The sequence below is a fragment of the Monodon monoceros genome, unplaced genomic scaffold (genome assembly GCF_005190385.1).
Source record: "Monodon monoceros isolate NGI ecotype Baffin Bay Population unplaced genomic scaffold, NGI_Narwhal_1 Super_Scaffold_13, whole genome shotgun sequence".
NCBI lineage: Eukaryota > Metazoa > Chordata > Mammalia > Artiodactyla > Monodontidae > Monodon > Monodon monoceros.
The window spans coordinates 71,236,076-71,255,307 of record NW_021703769.1 but is presented as its reverse complement, the minus strand read 5'-3'; the positions used below and the strand labels follow the sequence as shown (position 1 = coordinate 71,255,307).

The 19,232-nt window shown below is 54.1% G+C and overlaps 2 protein-coding genes across 2 annotated transcripts; one reads left to right on the top strand and one right to left on the bottom strand.

The window, feature by feature from the left end:
- Positions 1-135: 135 nt before the first annotated feature.
- TRIM72 (tripartite motif containing 72) lies at positions 136-7,004 on the bottom strand. The gene is made up of 6 exons (XM_029221971.1): positions 6,608-7,004; positions 3,833-3,928; positions 3,514-3,744; positions 2,681-2,703; positions 1,663-1,781; positions 136-749 (listed from the first exon to the last, which is right to left on the bottom strand). The coding sequence occupies exons 1-6, from the start codon at positions 6,995-6,997 to the stop codon at positions 172-174; spliced, it is 1,437 nt and encodes a 478-aa protein (XP_029077804.1). The 5' UTR covers positions 6,998-7,004; the 3' UTR covers positions 136-171.
- A 7,229-nt stretch (positions 7,005-14,233) lies between these two features.
- On the top strand, positions 14,234-16,265 carry LOC114894870 (apoptosis-associated speck-like protein containing a CARD). Its single transcript, XM_029221972.1, has 3 exons — positions 14,234-15,258; positions 15,486-15,542; positions 15,905-16,265. Exons 1-3 carry the CDS (start codon positions 14,985-14,987, stop codon positions 16,159-16,161), a joined length of 588 nt encoding a protein of 195 aa, XP_029077805.1. The 5' UTR covers positions 14,234-14,984; the 3' UTR covers positions 16,162-16,265.
- Positions 16,266-19,232: the final 2,967 nt, after the last annotated feature.

Below are 19,232 nucleotides of genomic sequence, written 5' to 3'. Positions count from 1 at the left end.
ACCCCAACCCCTGGCTGGCAGTCCCCTGTTCATGCCAACCCCAAAGTTCTCACAACGCTTGGAGTCCCCGGTCCCCAACCCCCTCCGCCCTGCCTTCAAGCCCGGCAACCCAACCCGTCTCTCCTTCCAGGCCGGCAGGGCCCCGCACCCTCCCCAAACCCGGCGGGTGGCTCAGGCGTCGCCACCGCCGTCGGGCCCCACGAGCAGCAGCGGCTGAGTGTTCTTGCCCTTGTCGTGCCAGCACACGTCGAAGAAGGGGTACACAGGCCCGGGCAGGCGCTCGTGGAAGGCGAAGAGCAGCTCGAGTGCGTCGGGGTCGCTGGCATCGTAGAAGGAGAGGACGCCATCGCAGAAGCTCAGGTAGATCCCGATGCGCGTCGGCCGCCTCTCGGGGGTGCGCAGGGCACGGGGCTCCTTAGCCTCGACGTGAGCCTCCAGGATCTTGCCTTCGCGCAGCCCGAGCAGCCAGAGCCCCTGCGAGGGCACCGCTTGCAGCCGGCCGCGGCGACCAGCCTGGGCCGAGATCACGCCCAGCGCCCAGCGCGGCTTGTCGCCCACCTCCACCTCCCAGTAATGCTCGCCCTCGGAGAGCAGCTGGTGCGCCACTACCGCCACGGCCTTGTCAAACTGGCGCGGGTCCTCTCCAGCCGGCGGCGCCTTCTGCTCCGAGCACTCCACACGGCGGCCCGAGGCACACAGCACCAGGCTTGGGTGGGCCGTGCTCGGGTCAAAGGTCAGCTCCTGCAGCGCTGCCACCGGAGGGAGGAGGGTCAGGCCCTGCGGGTGTGGCTCCCGCGAGCCTTCTGCCCACCCACCTGTGGGCCAGCTTGGTCTCCTCTAATCCTCCCGGCATCTCTGGGAAGTGAGCCCCTCTCTGCTTACTGGTGGGGGCCAAAGACCACACCTCTCAGGGCTTCAGACAGTTCAGCTGTAAAACGAGGCCGTAATTGCCTCCTTCCAGGGTTGTGGGCAGGCGTAAGTTGATACAAGGCATGTCACTCGCTGTCTAAGGCCCCAGAGCAGGAGATGGTAAGGAAGCCCGGTCCTAGGCAAGTCCCTACCTCGCCCCACAGTGTGACCTCAGCCTTGATCCAGTCTCTGGGCCTTAGTCTTCTCTTGGATAAAATGGAGGTCCCTCCATTCCCACAAGTGAGGGCTGCACCAGCCTTGTGTACGTGTCCTGGAGCCTATAACCTGCAGCACCCCAATGTGCTTTAGCTATTGGGGAGAGGAGGCTGAGCCCTTGGGCCTCCCCAGCCACAGGCCAGAGTCAGTGTCTGACCGCAGGATTCCATTGCTGCAGGTCCTCAGCCCCCAGTTAGCAGGGATCATCATCTCCACTGGCCAACAGGGGCAGGGATGGGCCAAGGATCACGCAGGGCTCAAACCCGGGCCCCAGCCTCCCCTGCTGCCGGCAGCAACATCCTTTCAGTAAGCAGTGTCCTCACCATGTCAGTCACCCACCTGAAAACCCCATGCCCTCTCAGATCCCTCTCTGAGCACAGGTTATGAAGGTGCAGGGAAACCCCAAGGGAAAGGGGCAGTGGGCCCTTCTTGGATGACCTCCCCATTTGGGATTGGGAGGCCTCTCTGCATGTGGCCGGAGCCTCCCATCAACCACACAGTTACAAATGCAAACCCAGAGCAAGACCCTCCCAGTACCTGGCATCAGAGCTCGGAACATCTTCCTCCACACCTGGAATTTGAAGTCATCTGAGATGACGGGCAGCTGGATGTCCAGACGGGCAGGTGGTGGTGACTCTGCCAGGATCTTCTGCAGCCTGGTGGGGGAGGGGGGGGGAGGTGTGTGCGAAGGGACTTCCTGGAGGAGGCACGGGGTTGGGGGAGGGCAAGCGGGAGTACCCAGAAGAGAGGAGGATGCGTGCTGCGGTGGAGTTCCAGGGTCCCCCCCACACCAGCCCCACCACATCACATCCTGGCTTAAAACTCCTCTGTTGGTGTTTCAGTTGGGGAAGATGAAAAAGTTGTGGAGATGGATGGCGGTGATGGTTACACAACAACATGAATGTACTTAATGCCACTGAACTTAAAATGTACACTAAAAAAAAATGGTTAAAATGGGGGAATTCCCTGGTGATCCAGTAGTTAGGATTCTGTGCTTTCACTGTGGATCCCTGGTCAGGAAACTAAGATCTCACAAGCCGCACCAAAAACAAAAAAAAAGGTTAAAATGGTAAATTTTATGTTATGAATATTTTACTAGAATTTTTTTAAAGCCTTCTGTTAGGATAAGGTCCAGCTCCTCCGCCCTTCACAGTTGGGCCCCTCCTGCCTCACCAGCTTCATCTTCCCTCCCTCTTAGCGGTTTGCACTGCTGTTCCCCCTGCCTGCAATGCTCTTCCACCAACTCTTTAACCTAGCCAACTCCTGTTCACTCCTTCAGCATCCAACTCTACAATGCACACCTCCGGAAAACCTGCCCTGGCCACCCCCTCCCCTCCACAGCAGCACTGAGTGATCCCTGTGTGCTGTGTCCCTGTCTGTCTCCAGGACCAGTCTGGGAGGTCCCCGAGGAGAAGGACGGGTTGGGTTCTTTTCTACATCCACACAAAGTGCAGGGGAATCGCAGTGGACTGAATGCGAGTAGAGGGTGAGCCAGCCAGTGTCCCTGGCAGACAAGGGCAAAGTGGGAAAGGGGGCAGGGCCAGGCTGATCTCACCTGCTGGTCACCAGGCAGTATTTCTGGAAAGAGAGAAAAAGAGAATGGAGCTGAGCAGGCAGTGGGGACACTGGGGACTTCTGAGGGTGGGGTGGACCACAGAAATGCTAAGTGTGGGACCAGGAAGAATCAGAGAAGACAAAAGAAACCCAGAATTCAAGGTCGCCCTTAGCCTTTTACCTCTGTGTGAATTCGAAAAAAGTACCCTCCTGGGACTTCCCTGATGTCCCAGTGGTTAAGAATCTGCCTGCCAATGCAGGGGACACGGGTTCAAGCCCTGGTCCGGGAAGATCCCACATGCCGCGGAGCACCTAAGCCCGTGCGCCACAACCACTAAGCCTGAGCTCTAGAGCCTGCGAGCTACAACTACTGAGCCCACATGCCTAGAGCAACAAGAGAAGCCACCGCAATGAGAAGGCCGCGCACCATAACGAACAGTAGCCCCCGCTCGCCACAAGTAGAGAAAGCAGCAACGAAGACCCAATCCAGCCAAAAATAAAATAAATACAAATAATTTTTTTAATTTAAAAAATGAATAAAGTACCCCCTTCCTCAAGAAACTAATTCCACCTGGTAAAAACATTGTCCTAATAAATATGCAGACCTACAATATCTATGATATGAATGGTGCCCACTTAGATATAGCGTCCTTGTGCAGTGCCCAACTTAAACAACCATAATGGCCATCTTGGGGTGCACCCCTCCTCAGTGTGTGACACTGGCTCTCCCCTGCCCCTCTCTGGACCTCAGGGGTCCCTTCCTGACAATGGAATGAGGTCTCTGAGACCTGAACCCTGGCTGAGGGGCAGAGAGGAAAGCCACCCAGCGCTCACCATGAGGAACTCAGTCTGTGGCTTGTCTGCCACCTCCTCCAGCACCTTCTCCATCTGCCGCAGCTGCTCCAGGTAAGAGTTCAGGCTCCCCAGCTCCCGTCGCAAGGCCACCCCTGCCTCACCCCGTACACGTTCAGCTTCGCGGTCCAAGGAGCCCTCCAGTGCAGCCAGGAACAACCGCATCTTGCCCAGCTGCTCTCCCACGGCCCCCCGGAACTGACGCACTGTCTCCTGTGGGGACAGACAGACAAAAACATTTAGCCGGGAACCCCCAGCCTAGACCCCCAGTCCCCGAGCTCTGCTGTGCGGAGCCCCTCACCTCCACCTCCACCAGCTGATGCTCCAGCACAGCCACACTCTTCTCCTTCCGCATACATGCCTCCTGCAGCTGCAGCTTCTGCTGTGGGAGCTGCGTCTGGGCGGTGAGACATAAAGAAGTGATGTTGCTGCCCACCTCCCCCACTTAACCTGCTCCCTCTGGCTCAGCCTCAGCGCCAGCTTCTCTTCCAGCCAGGCTGGCATCTTACCATACACGCTCGCTGGTCTCAAGCCCTCGCCGGTACTGGTTCTGAGGTCTAGAATGCTTCACCCTCCTGTGGTCTGGCTAGGTAAGTCCTCCCTAGCCTTGCCTTCCTTCCCTGATTCCATCCCCTCAGCAGACAGCCCCCCAGCACAGGTCTCTGTGAGGATGATAATCACAAATGTGGTTTGGTCTCCTCCACTGGAGGGGCAGGGGCTTTGCACACAGCAGGTTTCAGTGGTGAGCAGAGGATGTGAAAAGAAGAAATGCAGCCTCCTCCTATTCCTGGCCTTCACCCTATACTTAAAAGCTGAACCTTAGCAAAAGGCCCTAATCAGCCTCCCTGCACACCGGTGGGCTCTTGGGGTAGACATTTTAATAAAAATGTCTTCTGCATGAATGAACCAAACATATCTGTGGGTCAGCTCCTACTGTAGGTCTGTCAGTTTGTGATTCCTGAAATGCAGGTGTAGGGGAGTTCCTATACCTCCAGCCAAAGCCACTGTTTGCTGGGAGGTGCACGGCCCTGGAATCAGACCCATGGCCCTGGAATCAGCCATGCCTCCATGGCTTCCAACCTCAGTTTGGTCTTCTGCAGAATGGGAACAGTCATCCCCACCTCACCTCTGGTTGTGACAAATTGGCAGCCTCCTTCCCACCTCCCCCTAAAGGAAGCCGGGAGACCCTCTAAGCACTGTTTGCTGATGAATCCCCACTGGAATTGTACCATGGGCTCCCGTGGCCAGCCGCCAGGTCAGTCTCCTGCCCCAGACGTCCTGCAGGACAGGGTGGGCCTGGTGGCTCTCAGCCATCCGAGGTTCATGGGCAGAAGGGCTGAGCCATGGGGACCAAGCACAATGCCACCCTAGAAGCTGGGGGCTGCACAGAGACTTTCGGAACATCCCGCAGTGAGGAGGTGTGGGGAGCAGTGCTCCACGATGTGGCGTGTGGTGAATCTTACCGACAGGCTTGTCTCCTACTCCGAGGCGTGCAGGAGGAGGCAGCACGGCTTCAGGGGGGTGTGAGTGTCCCCCTCACCCGGCAGATCCCATTCAACCATACTTGGGTCTGGCACATGGTCTCTGGACCCAGCCCCTCTTCCTCCCCAAGGACCCAGGTTTTCAGTCCCACCCCAGGCTTCCTGCCCCGCTTCTCCTTCAGGCTCCTTCCAGGGATCCCCATTTCAGGCCTAAAGCCAGCCCCTCTCTGCGGCTTAGGGTTGGGCTGGTACAGGCCCTGGCAGACTGTATCCCACCCCACCTGCCCCCTGGAGGCTCCTGGGCTGCCTGCTGCCCTGTCCCATTTCACAGACTCTGTTCTCTCTTCACAGATAAAGATGGATAAGGATGGGAGTTCTGTGGTTATCAGCAGAGGTGAGCCTGGGTAGGGAGGGCTCCTGGGTGGAGGAGGCTCCTGCACTGGGTTAGGGACCACCAGCCAGCACCGAGCTGGACTGTGCTAGGCTGAAGCCGGAGGTACGGTGAACTTGGGCCCCTGGGAGAGAATGGGGCCCTCGAATACCAGCCTCAGGGCGGGGTCTACCCCCTCTAGGAGTCTGGAGCCAAGGAGAAGTGCATTGCAACGCTGATGTTTGTGGGCAAAGATTACCCACCCCCCCACCCCCCCAAACAGCAGCGCGAGAAGACGCTAGCAGTTTCTGCACCGCGGAGACGGCGACGGAGCACCGCTCCACGCCTCCAGACCCCGCCTCCTCCCGCCCCTGCACCTGTCGTTTATTCTTCCAACGACCCTATAAATGCTTCATGACAGACCTCCTCGGGCCTGTGTATACCTAAAACCCTCCCGTAGCTGCATGCGTGTGATTTGCCATACGTATGACAGCTGAGCCAGCGTGTGCCTGTGTCCCCATTTGCCAATGTCTGGGTGTCTTTGCTGGGCTTCCATGGAGATCGCCAACCTCGGGGCGCACAACTGTGTGTGGGCTCTGGAAGCGTTCGGAACTTCCAGCTCCAATCACAATAACAGCCTGGACTTGGGTCTCGGTGCCAACCTGGGCCTGTGCACAGAGGTGCGTACCCAGGCGTGCCTTGGCCTCCCGGGTCCCCTTGGATTAGGCCACATCTGATGACGGTCAGGCCCGCACAAGCTCTGCTGCTCCAGGGGCGCAGGGGGGGGGCCACCGCCCAGCAGCTGTGTGCCCGCCCCGCCCAGCACCACGCCCCCCCGGCCAGCCCCCCCCCTCTTACCCGGGCCTGTGCCCAGCAGCAGAGCCTGCGCGCCTGGGCCGCGGGCACCGACTCAGTCCTCGCTCAGCCCCCGGCTCCGCAGACTCCGCCCTATGGCTGAGTCCCCCGCATCTCCGGCGCGCTCCAGCTGGCGCGCCTATCTCGCCGAGGCCGGTCTCCGAGCGCCTCTTCAAGGCTCGGGTCTCCGCCAAGCTCCGCCTTGAGCTCATCAGCAGCCCCATTCCCTAGCCGCCCCGCCCTGCCCGCGTACCTGGCAACTCCAGGCGCCCCGGGCCCTGAAGCTCAAGAGGCCCGATCGGCCCGGCCCCGACCCGTCCAACAACCCCATCCGCCCCCGCCCCCCACCGGAGGCCGCCCGGCCCCGCACCTTGAGGCGCGCATGGGCTTCGGCGGCGGGCAGCAGGCGGTGGCCGCGATGCGAACCGAGCGAGGCGCACACGCCGCACACGAGCACGCGGTCCTGCTCGCAGTAGATGCTCAGCGGGTCTAGGTGCTCTTCGCAGTGGCCCTGCGGCACCTGCGCCAGCCCCTCCACCAGGCGCGCCAGCTGCAGGTTGATGCTGAGCGCCTGCGGCCGCGTGGGTGCCTGGCAGCTCGGGCAGAGCACCGTGCCGTCCGCGGCCGGCTCCCCTGCCACGCGGCCCAGGCAGGCGCGGCAGAAGCTGTGGCCGCACTCGGCTGTCACGGGCGCGTCGAACAGCTGCAGGCACAGCGGGCAGGACAGCTCCTGGTGCAGGAGGCCGGGTGCAGCCGACATTGCGGGCCTGGGTAAGGAGGTGTCGGTCAGGGAGGCTCAGCGGAGCCACAATCCCGGGCCAGCCCCAGCCCCAGGCCGGGTTGGCAGCCCCGCGCCGGGTTGGCAGCCCCGCAGGGAGGAGCCCCAGCCTATAGAAGCCTCTCATCTCAAACAGGAAGGGACTCTGGTGCCGGCCAAGGGAGGGAAGGGGACTCCCTCTCAGTCCCAAAGGCAGCCTCAACTGCGGTTCTCAGCCCCGGCCCCCCAAATAGCCCCTATCAGGGACCCGGTCTCAATCCCAGTTCCTAAACACGAGGCTGGGTTGCAAATACGGTCTTACCCACTATCCTTCCCCCGACTTAGCCCCAGGCCTCAGCCCCAACCCCAGATTCTCCAGCGCCCCTCCCCCCTCCCCTCCTCTCACCTCTCCAGGGCCCGCAGCCCTCCCCTCCTCCATATCCCCAGGCCGGCAGGACCCGCAGGACTCACAGGTCTGGTTGGAGATCTTGGACAGAAAGAGACTTGCAAGAGGCCCAGTCAAGGTCAGGCCTAACTGTAGGTGGGTCAGATCTGTGTCTGAAGACAGGTGAGAAGGAAGCACCGAGCTCAGACCGAGGACAAGGGACACCACGGGTGATGGGCCCGCATTGAATAGCAGACAGACCCTCCCAGACTGAGCTCTGGCCCCAGGACTATATTTAGCTGCCCTGCCCATCCCCTTCCATCACTTCTGGAAACGGTTCTAAAAGTGAGGACTGAGCTGTCAGCGGACAAGCATCACATGTCAAGGCCACCTGTCCTGGCCCATCCCACTGTCCTCTCCCCTGCCCAGCCTGGAGCCAGAGCTCAGAGCCAGCAGAGACAGGGCCTCTCATACCACGGAAAAGACAGAAACATGATTGAAGGGAGTCTCCTCTTTCTCCCTCACCCCAGCCTCCGCACTCTCCAGCCTCCCCCGTTCCCTGCCTGTGGCCCCCTCCCCAGCTTGTCACCCACTTATTCCCCAGGGTTAAGGCTCTCCAAAGTCACACCGGCAGTATTATTTCCACATTCGGGAGAATAGAACCTCCCCCAACCCTGAAAGTTTTTATTCCTGCAGGGCTGAGGGGAGAGCCTTTTCCCTGTTGGTGTCTCCAATGCTCAGCACAAGCTGTGGGGCAAAGTGGGCCTCCCTAAGTGCTTGGAAAATGAGTGATAGAGGGACAGCTGAATAAATGAATGAACTAGATCCAGAGCCTGCAGCCGAGAGCCTCAAGGCTTATCCTTCAAATCTCAATTTAAAAACCAAAGTCCTAGGGGCTTCCCTGGTGGCGCAGTGGTTGAGAGTCCGCCTGCTGATGCAGGGGACACGGGTTCGTGCAAGATCCCACATGCCGCAGAGCGGCTGGGCCTGTGAGCCATGGCCGCTGAGCCTGCGCGTCTGGAGTCTGTGCTCCGCAGCGGGAGAGGCCACAACAGTGAAAGGCCCACGTACCGAAAAAAAAAACAAAAAACAAAAAACCAAAGTCCTCACACCCTAGTCATCACTCACCTCTCCCTCTGCTCACTCCCGCCTCGGCCTTTGCATTTCTCTCCCCTCTGCCTGGAACACTCTTTCAAACCCCAGTTATTTCGTGGCTGCCTCCCCCTCCTCCCTCAGATCTTTACCCCATGTCACTTTTTCAGTGGGGCTTTTCCTACCTCCCTGATTTTAAATCTCACATCTCCCTTCCCCTTTTTATCTTTCTCCATAACATTTATCACGATCTGACACATGATATATTTTACTTGTTGGTTTCTTGTCTGTCTCCTCCTACCAGAATATAAATTTTGTTCACTGCTCATCTCCAACTTTGAACAAAGTCTGTGGCACACAGCAGGTGCTCAGTAAATACTTAGTGAATGAATAAACACAGAGACTCACTCTGTCCTCTTCTGGCCTCTCAGCCTTTTCCTGGATTTGTTCATTTCTCCCTCAACCACTCTCCATCTCTGTTAGTCTGAGCTTCGACAAGAGCCAGGTCAATTGTCCCATGAGAGTAGCCAGACACCCCGTAGGTGAGAATCAAGGAAGAATTATTTTCCCTGCTTATAAAGGAGAAGGAAGCAGCTGTCCCCCTTCCCTCCTTAAAAGTCTTCTTTTTTTTGGCCACGCCTTGCAACATGAGGAATCTTAGCTCCTGACCAGGAATCGAACCCATGGCCCCTGCAATGGAAGTGTGGAGTCTTAACCACTGGACCACCAGGGAAGCCCCCCTTAAAGATCTTCTTACTCCAACTTTTTGGCAAGTAAACAAATCTCCCCAGGAGTCAGATAGCTCCTAGCACACCTCTGCTTTTATGACTTGTCTCTGAGTTCTGGGGCTCATTCCTTCTTGAACCGTTGAAGTTCTTGCATGTTTCATGCTGGCCCGCTGAGGGAGCTGCTCCAGGCTCCCTGGCACCTTGGGGTCTTAACCTAGGAACTTTGTTCAGGCTGTAATGATTTGGGCCTCTCAGGAAGAGATAAGTGAGGTTTTATCATTCTTTTGGATTAGAGCAATTAATCCTGGTTATATGAAGGATTCTGGTTATATGAAGAGTCTCAGGAAGATAGGGCTTTTTACCAGAACCCTGAGAAATCCAGAGAAGTTCCACTTCCCCAAACAGGAGGCAGGTGGGGATGAGAGCACATCTGGAGCTGGTCTCTGAAACCACTAGCCACTTCATTTCAGTTCAAAAAGTCAACATCCTGAATATAGATCTCACCTGGAGTTTCCACCCCTACCAGTCTAGGGCTGAAGGTTTTGGTCACTAGGAGTGGGTGCCCAGGAAAGGGAGGTGACACTCAACTCAATCCTTTTCTGTAGATGGGCCAGATCTGACCTCTGACCCATGAAAGGGACATAGATCAACTACAGCAGGGTGGGGGACAAGAAGGGGCCCAAAACCATGTCCAGGGGAGGAGGAGGTGAGGACTAGTATTGCTGAGGCCCAGAACTCAGAGGGGTCAGATTTCAGCTTGTCCTAAGGGAGAGCTTCCCAACGGCTGGAGTGATAAGTGCCATGGGAGGTGAGAACTCCTTGTATTAGATAAATGCAAAGAGAAGCCAGAAATCCCCCGATCAGGGCCCCTGCAGATGCAGGATCTGAATGCTGGTGTCACAAACTCATGCTGGGTGTCCCCAGAAAGATCACCTACCCTTTTGGGCTGCAGCGTCTTCAGCTACAATATAAGGATAAGTAGGATAATAATACCATCCCTGTAGGGTTGTTATGAGGATGAAACTAGATAATATACTAAATAAACAGCAAGGACAGCATGCTGGCACCCAAGGACTTCGGAAGCAGTGACTGCCACCACTAGGCTCAGATCTTGACTGCTCTTTCCTCATCGTGTGACCTTGATCAACCTGATTTTCTCATCTGGAAAATGGGGATCATGTCAGGATTATTATCGAGACTATTGGATCATTAGGAAGATTCAACAAGCTAATTCATAGAAAGCTTTTAGAACAATGCCAGGCCCATAGAAAATGTTCAATAAATGTTGATATTGATATTATTACAATTATTACTACTAATTGTTCCAACGAACCTTCCCTACAGCCCCATAAGGTCAATAACATCATCCCCACTTCACAGATTCGGAAACTGAAGAATGTTAAGAAACTTTAACAATGACAAAAGCACCTACTCTGTGCCAGGCCTGTTCCAAGCACTTCACACTTCTCAATCCAGTTATAGCCTCATAACCTCATTTATAACCTCATAACAACCCCATCATTTTCCCTATCTTAACAGGAAGTCATGAGGCATAAAGAGATTAAATGACTTGCCCAATGTCCTGGAAGTCTATGGTCTTCTGACCCCAGGAGGTGCAATCTGGCTCCAGCAATCAGTTACTCTTGTTGGGGGGTAGAGGTGTCGGATCACACCCAGGAAGCATCTTACCACCAACAACTGGTCTGGCCTAGTCCAGGGGGCAAGAAGGTGGGCCTGAGGGGAGACCCGGAGGTTTTTTCCTGCCAGGAGTCAAAGCTCAGAGCTCGGAGTACTTCCCCCAGAAAAGGGGGGCCCAGGGAGAAGGGATTACCACAGCTTCCCAGAGAGTTGCCCAGGGCTCCTATTCCCCACCTCTGCAGGGGGAAACCTCCCTGCAGTCTCCAACAACGAGCTGGCTCTGAGTCTACCTCCCTAGGGTACCCTAGAGAAGCCACTGTCCTTCTCAGAGCATTCATTTCCTATGCGCTGGCGAGTGCAGACCCCGGAAGAGGGCTGTGACCACCCTGAGTCACACAGCTAAGAGGTAGAGGGTCTGGGAATCAAACCTGAGTGGGTCTGATACCCCTCATCTCCTGTTTTTCCCACTATTCCACAGTCTTCTGAATGTGCTTTGTAAGTTTCTTGAGCATTCTGCAAAGAGGAGGAAGTTAACCGTTATCATTCTAGTATTGCAACATCTGCCCTCCTAAGGGAGTATTCCGACAGTCTGGAGGAGGCATACATTTCCATGTACATTATCTCTCCAAGCAATTTGTCAATTTCTGAAGCCAGAGAGTGGGACTTTGAGGACGTAGGTTGGAATTTGGGCCCAGGAGTCAGGTGGCTCCGTCTGTATTTCCTCATGTACTACCAGTGCAGTCTTCCAGAGGAATTTTTGAAAACTTCAGTTTCCTCCTCTGTGAGGTAGGATAGACACACTTACCTCATGGGGTTGTTGGGAGAATTAAGTGAGATTATGCATGTTAAGTGCTTAACACAGTGCCTGGAACAGTAAATTTGAAAAAGGGAAGCTGTCATTACTATTATTAGTCTCCCACATCACTTATCATGAGGTTGGGCATCTAGTAGGTTCTTAGGACATCTTTTTTCTAATTTGTAAATTTTTATTTTTTATTGAAGTGTAGTTGATTTACAATGTTTCAGGTGTACAGCAAAGCGATTCAGTTATACATGTGTGTGTGTGTGTATATATATTCTTTTTCCAATTCTTTTCCATTATAGGTATTACAAGATATTGAATATAGTTCCCTGTGCTATACAGTAGGTCCTTGTTTATCTATTTTATATATAGTTAATACATCTTTTTAGAATCAAATAGATTCTCCTTCTGAGTTGAGAGTCTACAGTGGGCTCAATAGAGCATGTCCACCTGACAAGGTGTCACTTGTGCTCTCTGACCTCCAGCCTGAAATCACTGCAGGAGTGAGGCTTCCACTGCTAGTAGAGGATGCTCCTGCACTTCCAGCCCCTTGTCCCTTAGCTCCCTGTGACATCACACCAAAGTGCTAGCGTGTGCTCTGAGGCATGTCAGGCGAAAAATCACAGCTGGATCTTCTGTGTCTCCGTATGAATGTGTGTGAGCAGGAATGAGACTGAGTCAGGTGCCAGGGGCCAAGCTGGGTCCAAGAGGAAGGGCCCTGGGTGGTGATAAGCAGGAACAAGGGAAGGGGCACTGTGGAACCCAGGTGTGAGGAGGAGACCTCCTAGTCATGACACACACTCCCCAGTGTGCAATTTCCTGCAGCCCCAAAAGTTCCATTGAGATGTGTTACGTTGGTTTTACGTAAAGCCAAGGCCACCCCATCCAAACAAGAATTCAAGAGATGCAGTCAAATGGCCATATGTACGGCCAAGGGGATCCCTGCTCTTTTGGGGAGGTGCGGTTTGAATCAGGCAATCGCTTTTTAAATTCCATGGATCAAACACCCACAGCTTCTAAGATTCCAACAAACGTGAAAAGAGCAGGTTTCTATGATTCTAGATTCTAGGATTCTTTTGTCATTTCATGAAAGCTTATCAAGGCTGGATCTGTGCCAAGCCCTGTGCTGGGTGCTGTGGACCTGAAAGGGTCCTCAGTCTGGTGAGGAAAGCAGAGTGACCAGACACACTGTGTGGTAAACACTGTGAGAAAGGCATCATAGGGGCATCCAGCCGACATGGCCAAGGAATAATTCATTTTGCACAGAGGACAGTAAAGCCAACTGGTAAGAGTAGACAGCGGCCAGACTCAGAAGCTAACCAGACAACCTGCATGATCCCTCAGCTATATGACCTTGGGCAAGTCCTTCAACCTCTCTGAGCCTCAATCTTCTCACTTGTACAACAGGGCTACTATTCCCTATCCCAAAGGGACTGTTGTAAGGGTTAGAAATAACGCATGTGAAGGATCACAGCCTACACATAGGGGCTCAGTTTTTCTATTTCTTAGAAAAAGTGACTCCTGATGCATGTTGGAGGACAGGCAGGAATTCATCAAGCAGACCAGGAGGGAAGAGAGGCCAAGTAGAGAGCAGGTGCTGCACGTGCAGAGGTCCAGAGGCCCACAGGGTAGAAGGTGCTGCCGAGGAAGCTGGCAAGGGACTTAAAGGCCAAGCCAAGGAGCTTAGACTTGATTCTGGGGGCACTGAGGGGTCATAGGAGGTTTTCAAGCAGGGGAGGGACAGCATCAATGTGTGGGCTAGGAAGATGTAGCCTTCTGGCCACAGTGCACAAAATGACATGGAGAATCTGCAAGGACGAAGACCAGTGAAGAGGCACAATAATAAACAGCCATGAGCCAGGGAACACTAGCCGCTGGGCCACAAGTGCCACCCATGGTAAGGATGTTGGCACACAGTACTACCCAGCCTGTGTGGGGCAACACGCACACGGATGGGGAGCAGGGCCCTGCTACTCTGCTGGAAGCTTTTGGAACACATGTTGCAGGTAACACAGCCTCAGTCATTCCTTCATTCAGCAAATCTTCACTGAGTACCTACTATGTCCCAGGCACTCTTGATGCTGGAGATTCAGCAATGAACCAGACAAGGTCCCTGCCCTCATAGAGCTCATGTTTTAGTGGGGAGGTGGGTGCCTAAACATACTCACAGTTACAATTTAGTCACAATTGCTATAAGAGCTACAAATCAGTAGCAAGTGTTTTGAACTGGAGGGATTCTAAACCTGGTCTCCCAGAGGAAGTAGCATTTAACTTAAGACCTAAAGTCTTGAGAGTTTGTCAGGCAAAGAGTGAGGGAAGAGAGCTCCAGGCTGAGGGAACAGCATGTGCAAAGGCTTGGAGAAGCAAAGGAGCCTGGCGCATTTGAAGAACTGAGAGGCCAGTGTGGTTGGAACTCAGAGATGGAGTGTGGTCAGGGTGTGGTGCAAGACAAGGCTGGCGAGGTGCACAGGGGCAGACCAGCAGGGCCTTCCCAGCCATGTTAAGGGCAAATTAAGGATTCTGGGCACAGCTTAGCCTCCAAAGCCAACCCACGCCATCCCACTCCAACCTACACCAACCCAAGCCACCTTTCATCTGCTCTTCTGGGTCAAGCCCCCTGACCCCAGAATAGCTCTCTTCCCATGACCTTCCCTCCAGTCAAGAATTTTCTCAACCATTCCAAGTGTCTCTTGTCATCACTTCCCAAGAAATTCAGTTCCTGGGGGACCAAATCCTGGCTCTCCCAGGAAGCATTTGGCAAGGTTTCAGGCACCATCAGGTAGCCCATGTTATGCTGGAATATTTACTAAGTGAATGAGTGTTATTATCCCCATTTCATGGATAAGGAAACTGAGGCTTGGAGAGAGAAAGCACACACAGTAATCTCTACCCGTGGAATTCGGGGAGCTACGTGGCTGCTAGGATTCTATGATTCTGACCCTATGACAGGGAGAGAGGATGCTAAGGTTTAAGGAAACATGGAGATTTCAGGGTTCCAAAATTCCACGATTCTAAGCCTTAGCGCTCCAATAAACCAGGTTCCTGATCTGTGCTACCTAGTCCAAGCCTGGAGAGGCAGGCACCACCCACGAGCCCTTTTCCACCGGGTCTCCTGGGTCCCACCTCTTAGACCAGCCAAAGGATGCAATCTGGGCGCCCCCCGGTGGCCAGGAGAGAAAGGGAAGGAACGCGGTAGTCAGGAGCCTAACACCCAAGGGCAAAGCTCTGAGGCAGGGACAGGAGTGAAGGCGGGGAGTTCCAGGCCCCGCCCCAGAGCAGACTTCCTGCTTGACAGGCTGCCTGAGCGAGCTGAAGCGGCGGCTGCGGCAGGGGACCCCAGGAGCCATGGGGTGCACGCGTGATGCCATCCTGGATGCGCTGGAAAACCTGACCACTGACGAGTTCAAGAAGTTCAAGATGAAGCTGCTTTCAGTGCCGCTGCGCGAAGGCTACGGACGCATCCCACGGGGGACGCTGCTGCCCATGGATGCTGTGGACCTCACCGACAAGCTCGTCAGCTACTATATGGAGGCGTACAGTGCCGAGCTCACGGTACTCGTGCTGTGCAACATCGGCATGCAGGAGGTGGCGGAGCAGCTGAAGGAGACCTTGCGCGAGGGTGAGTGCGCCCCCTCCACACAGGTCCAGACCAGTATCCCCTCTACACCCTCCTCCCAACCCAAAAGTTCGCCTCTCTCGGAGCTTCCGCTTCCCGTTTCTCCTACCCTTTAATAAAATCCTCCTGCTGGGATGGCTTCCCGCGCTTGGTACTGACCTTGGCTTCCGGACCAAGAGACCCCCGAACCCAGAAACACTTGGGAGACACCACTTAACATTTTCTTACAGGCCCCGGAACCACGCCAGCCGGGATCAAGGCCCCTCCCCAGACAGCAGCCAAGCCAGGTAAAGCCTTCAACGCCCAACCTCACCTACCTGGGCACCTCACCAGCCCCGCCCCACCGTACCCCTGCACAGCCTATCTCTTGTCCCAAGGCCAGGAGCACCTAAAGAGCACAAAGCTAGGCCAACCCTTCCCACCCACCTACTCACACACCTCCTGGGGCTGAGCCTGGCTGGGAGGAAAAAGGGAGACAAAGTTAAACTCATCCCACTATAGGTAGAGTCCTGGTGGCATGCCCACCTTGAACCCCACCGCTTAGGGTTGCATTCAGGGCAATTTCTAAAGAAAGCCTAGTGTTCAAGAGGGACAGGCTCCAGCACCCACCCTGGTCCCAGCTCATCCCCTCTCCTCCCTCCCGCCCCAGCACTGCACTTTGTGGAGCAGCATCGGGCAGCCCTCATTGCGCGGGTCACAGACGTGGATGGGGTGCTGGATGCCCTGTACGGGAAGGTCCTGACAGAGGACCAGTACCAGGCAGTGCGGGCGGAGCGCACCAATCCTACCAAGATGAGGAAGCTCTTCAGCTTTGCTCCAGCCTGGAACCTGACCTGCAAGGATCTGCTCCTCCAGGCCCTGAGGGACACCCAGCCCTACCTGGTGGTCGACCTGGAGCAGAGCTGAGGCATCTTCCCCAGCAGCGGTCCCACAGACAACCCCTGGCAGTTCCAGCCATCTTACCTGGAGTCTCTGATTTTTTTAATATACATATGAAAATCCAGCTTGTACTTGGTGTGTCTTCCTACTTCCAGCCTGGAAGCTCATGCGGAGCTGAGCTACATATCCAAGTGCCGCAGTGGCTCAGATGACGCTCTAGCCTCCGCCGGTTCCTGGGGCAGCAGACTCCCCAAACACTTCATCCTTCCTGCCTCAGTCACCAAGGAATGGTCCCTCACTCATCATTTGGTGGCTCCCTTAATGCCACCCCACAGGGTCTGCCCTTGAGACCTGTGAACACAAGTTAGTCTTGTGGCCAAGGTCTAAAAATTAAAATAGAAATATGTACAAAGGGCCTGGAACTGTGGGGGGCCAGACTTGACATGCATTTAGAAAGACTCGTCTGCCAAGCTTCTCTTTCGCTTTTTCATAGGAAAAAAAATTGCAAAATGAGAGCAATTTTCAGGGGAAGTGACAAGAGTACCATCTAAGCAGGAAACAGCACAAGCCACCGAGTGTCCCTAGGGCTCCTTCTGGCACAGACACCAGCAGGCGTCACTCCCTCTGCTCCCTCCCACCCGCTCCAAGAGGTTATAGGTTACACCCTGCCCAGAAAACATGCCAACCACAAAAGCAACTTCAGGAAATGAGTTCTAGTAGCTGTTCCCTCTCTTGATGAAATTGTGCCCACAAAAGAAAATAGGAGTATTTATTTCCACAAAACAGCACTTAGGGAGCCTTTCCAGAGGCAGTTAGGGAACCAGATTCTAGGACCACATCCTGAGTACACTTGGCACCCAAATTCTTTCTGGCCTGCAGGGGGTAGATGCAAAGCAACAGGCAGGCCCCAAGGAGGCCAGATATCCTATCCTTAGGAGTCAGATCATCAGACTCGGCGATCCAGATACGAGGGTACAAAGTGTGCTGTTCACAACGATAGACCAGCACAGAATGGAAAAGCTGTATGAAGGCTTCACTTGGAACACCCTCCCTAGACACAAGAATTGACAGATGCAGTGTTTATCCCCCTCCCCCCACCCCACACAGTCTAACACTTCCCTGTTCTCATGACCAGATCACCAGAGCAACAGGAGAAAACAAGTTGTTCACTGCAGGAGGAAGCTACCAAAAAGCTAAGCTAATGACCACTGTCAAGGCTACAGTGACATGGGACTGCTCCTAATGCCATTTAGGACTCCAGGAGGAAAGCTGAGCCTCCCCAAAAGTGGGAATCAGCCCAAATACTCAGGATCCCGTGGGCTCATCTTCTTTGGCCAAATACCCCATAAAATAAGTGATGCTCCCCATTCTACCCTCAGCCCTTTTCTACCAAGACTTATTAAATCTTATAAACCAAGCCTCATTCAATCCCCGAGATGTGTTTGCTCACTTATGTTCTGAAGGACCTTGCCATTTCCCAAACTGAAGTTGTCTTCCTTTTACTATCCCTGTATCTCGACATATGGCAACAGCAGCAGCCTAACCAGAAAACAAGAAACACCAGCATGTTCCATAAAGTTTAGTCAGTCTTCCAACTTACATCCAAACACCTTCCTTTTCAACTTCACTGCCCCCATCTGGCGTATGCCTTCATGTCTTACCACAACAGGCCTCCTGATCTCCCTGCTTCTCGTCAACCACCTTAAAGGGCCTGAGTACTGAAAACTGATGATGGAAAAGGACTCCCTTCTAACACTAGCACACCTAAGCCCCGCTTCCAACCTGACCCTGAATAACCCCATCCAACCTCTCCTACCTTCCTCTTCACATACCACCAGATCTCAACACTACTTATACACCCTGCCCTACCACACGCTGATCCCGACTCTGGATACCTTGAAACCCACCTGTCCTAGCATGCCCAGAGAGGGCCTTCCTCTGGGCTCCAGTGGCATTTTCACCTAGGTTCCCTGTGGTAGAGCAAACCATATTGTCACATCTACTTTCACACAGGACTCTCCCATTAGATCCCCACAAAAAGACATCTTTTCAACCTCTGTACAGTGCCTTGCATGTGAAAAATAACATCAGTTACTGTGTATGTCTACTGTCTTAACAGAGGATTTTTTTTTACACTTCATAGGAACCTAATGCTTCTCATGATATGGAGCCATAACACTTCCTTGCACAGCAGATGTTCAAACAGAGCAGCTACAAAAACTAGTGCAAGCCTGAGGCAAAAGACAGTTCTAAGAAACAGCTCCCCGAAGTTGAAAGATTTCTTGGGGGTTTTCTTTTTCCTTTTTATTTGGTGGGGGAGGCGGGGAGAAGGGTGAGGCTCAGAGTTCTACCAGCCACAGCATACTGGTTAAGGACACACTTCTGCAGCCAAAGGACAGATTCAAATCCCTGCTCTACCTCACTCACCAGTTACAAGACTTAAGGCCAGCTTGTACCTCAGCATCCCATCTATAAAGTAGGGATAACAGGACACAGCTCATCACCTAAAATCAACTGGCTCACAGTGAGCACACACTGGTGTCAACAGTGATCTCCAGGATGTTTCTGTTCCTAGCTGCTCAATGGCTTAGGCTCCTCAGTCTGAAACATTTTCTGCTCAAACCTCTAAGCATCACAAGACTGAAAAAAAAACAAAACAAGCAGATCAACAGGTAATGTCCACTGGGCCTGTGCTAATAAGAACAAAAACCCACATCCAGGACCCAGCCTTCCACGAGTGACCTTTTTCTTAGCTCCTGGCTTAAACTGTCTACATGAACAGTTTTGTACAAAACTGAGTTCCCCTTTCCAGACATGACGGGGGGAATTAGCAGAAAAGGAGTCTCTGCAGAACTTCAGAGCATCGCCAGAGGTGGCAGCACCCCACCAGGACCTATACACACTGAGTTAGAACCGACGTGCTAACCACATTGCCAAGCAATTCAGGTACGTATTCAACTTACACACTGCTATAGAGAGAATGTGGCTCTGCCACCTCAGTCAGCCTGTGACAGGTTTGCAGAAGCCTTCTCACAGAGGGATCTGCCTTTTCACTCAGGGAAAGAGTATACAGGATGGGCCCGCTTCCCCTCAAATTC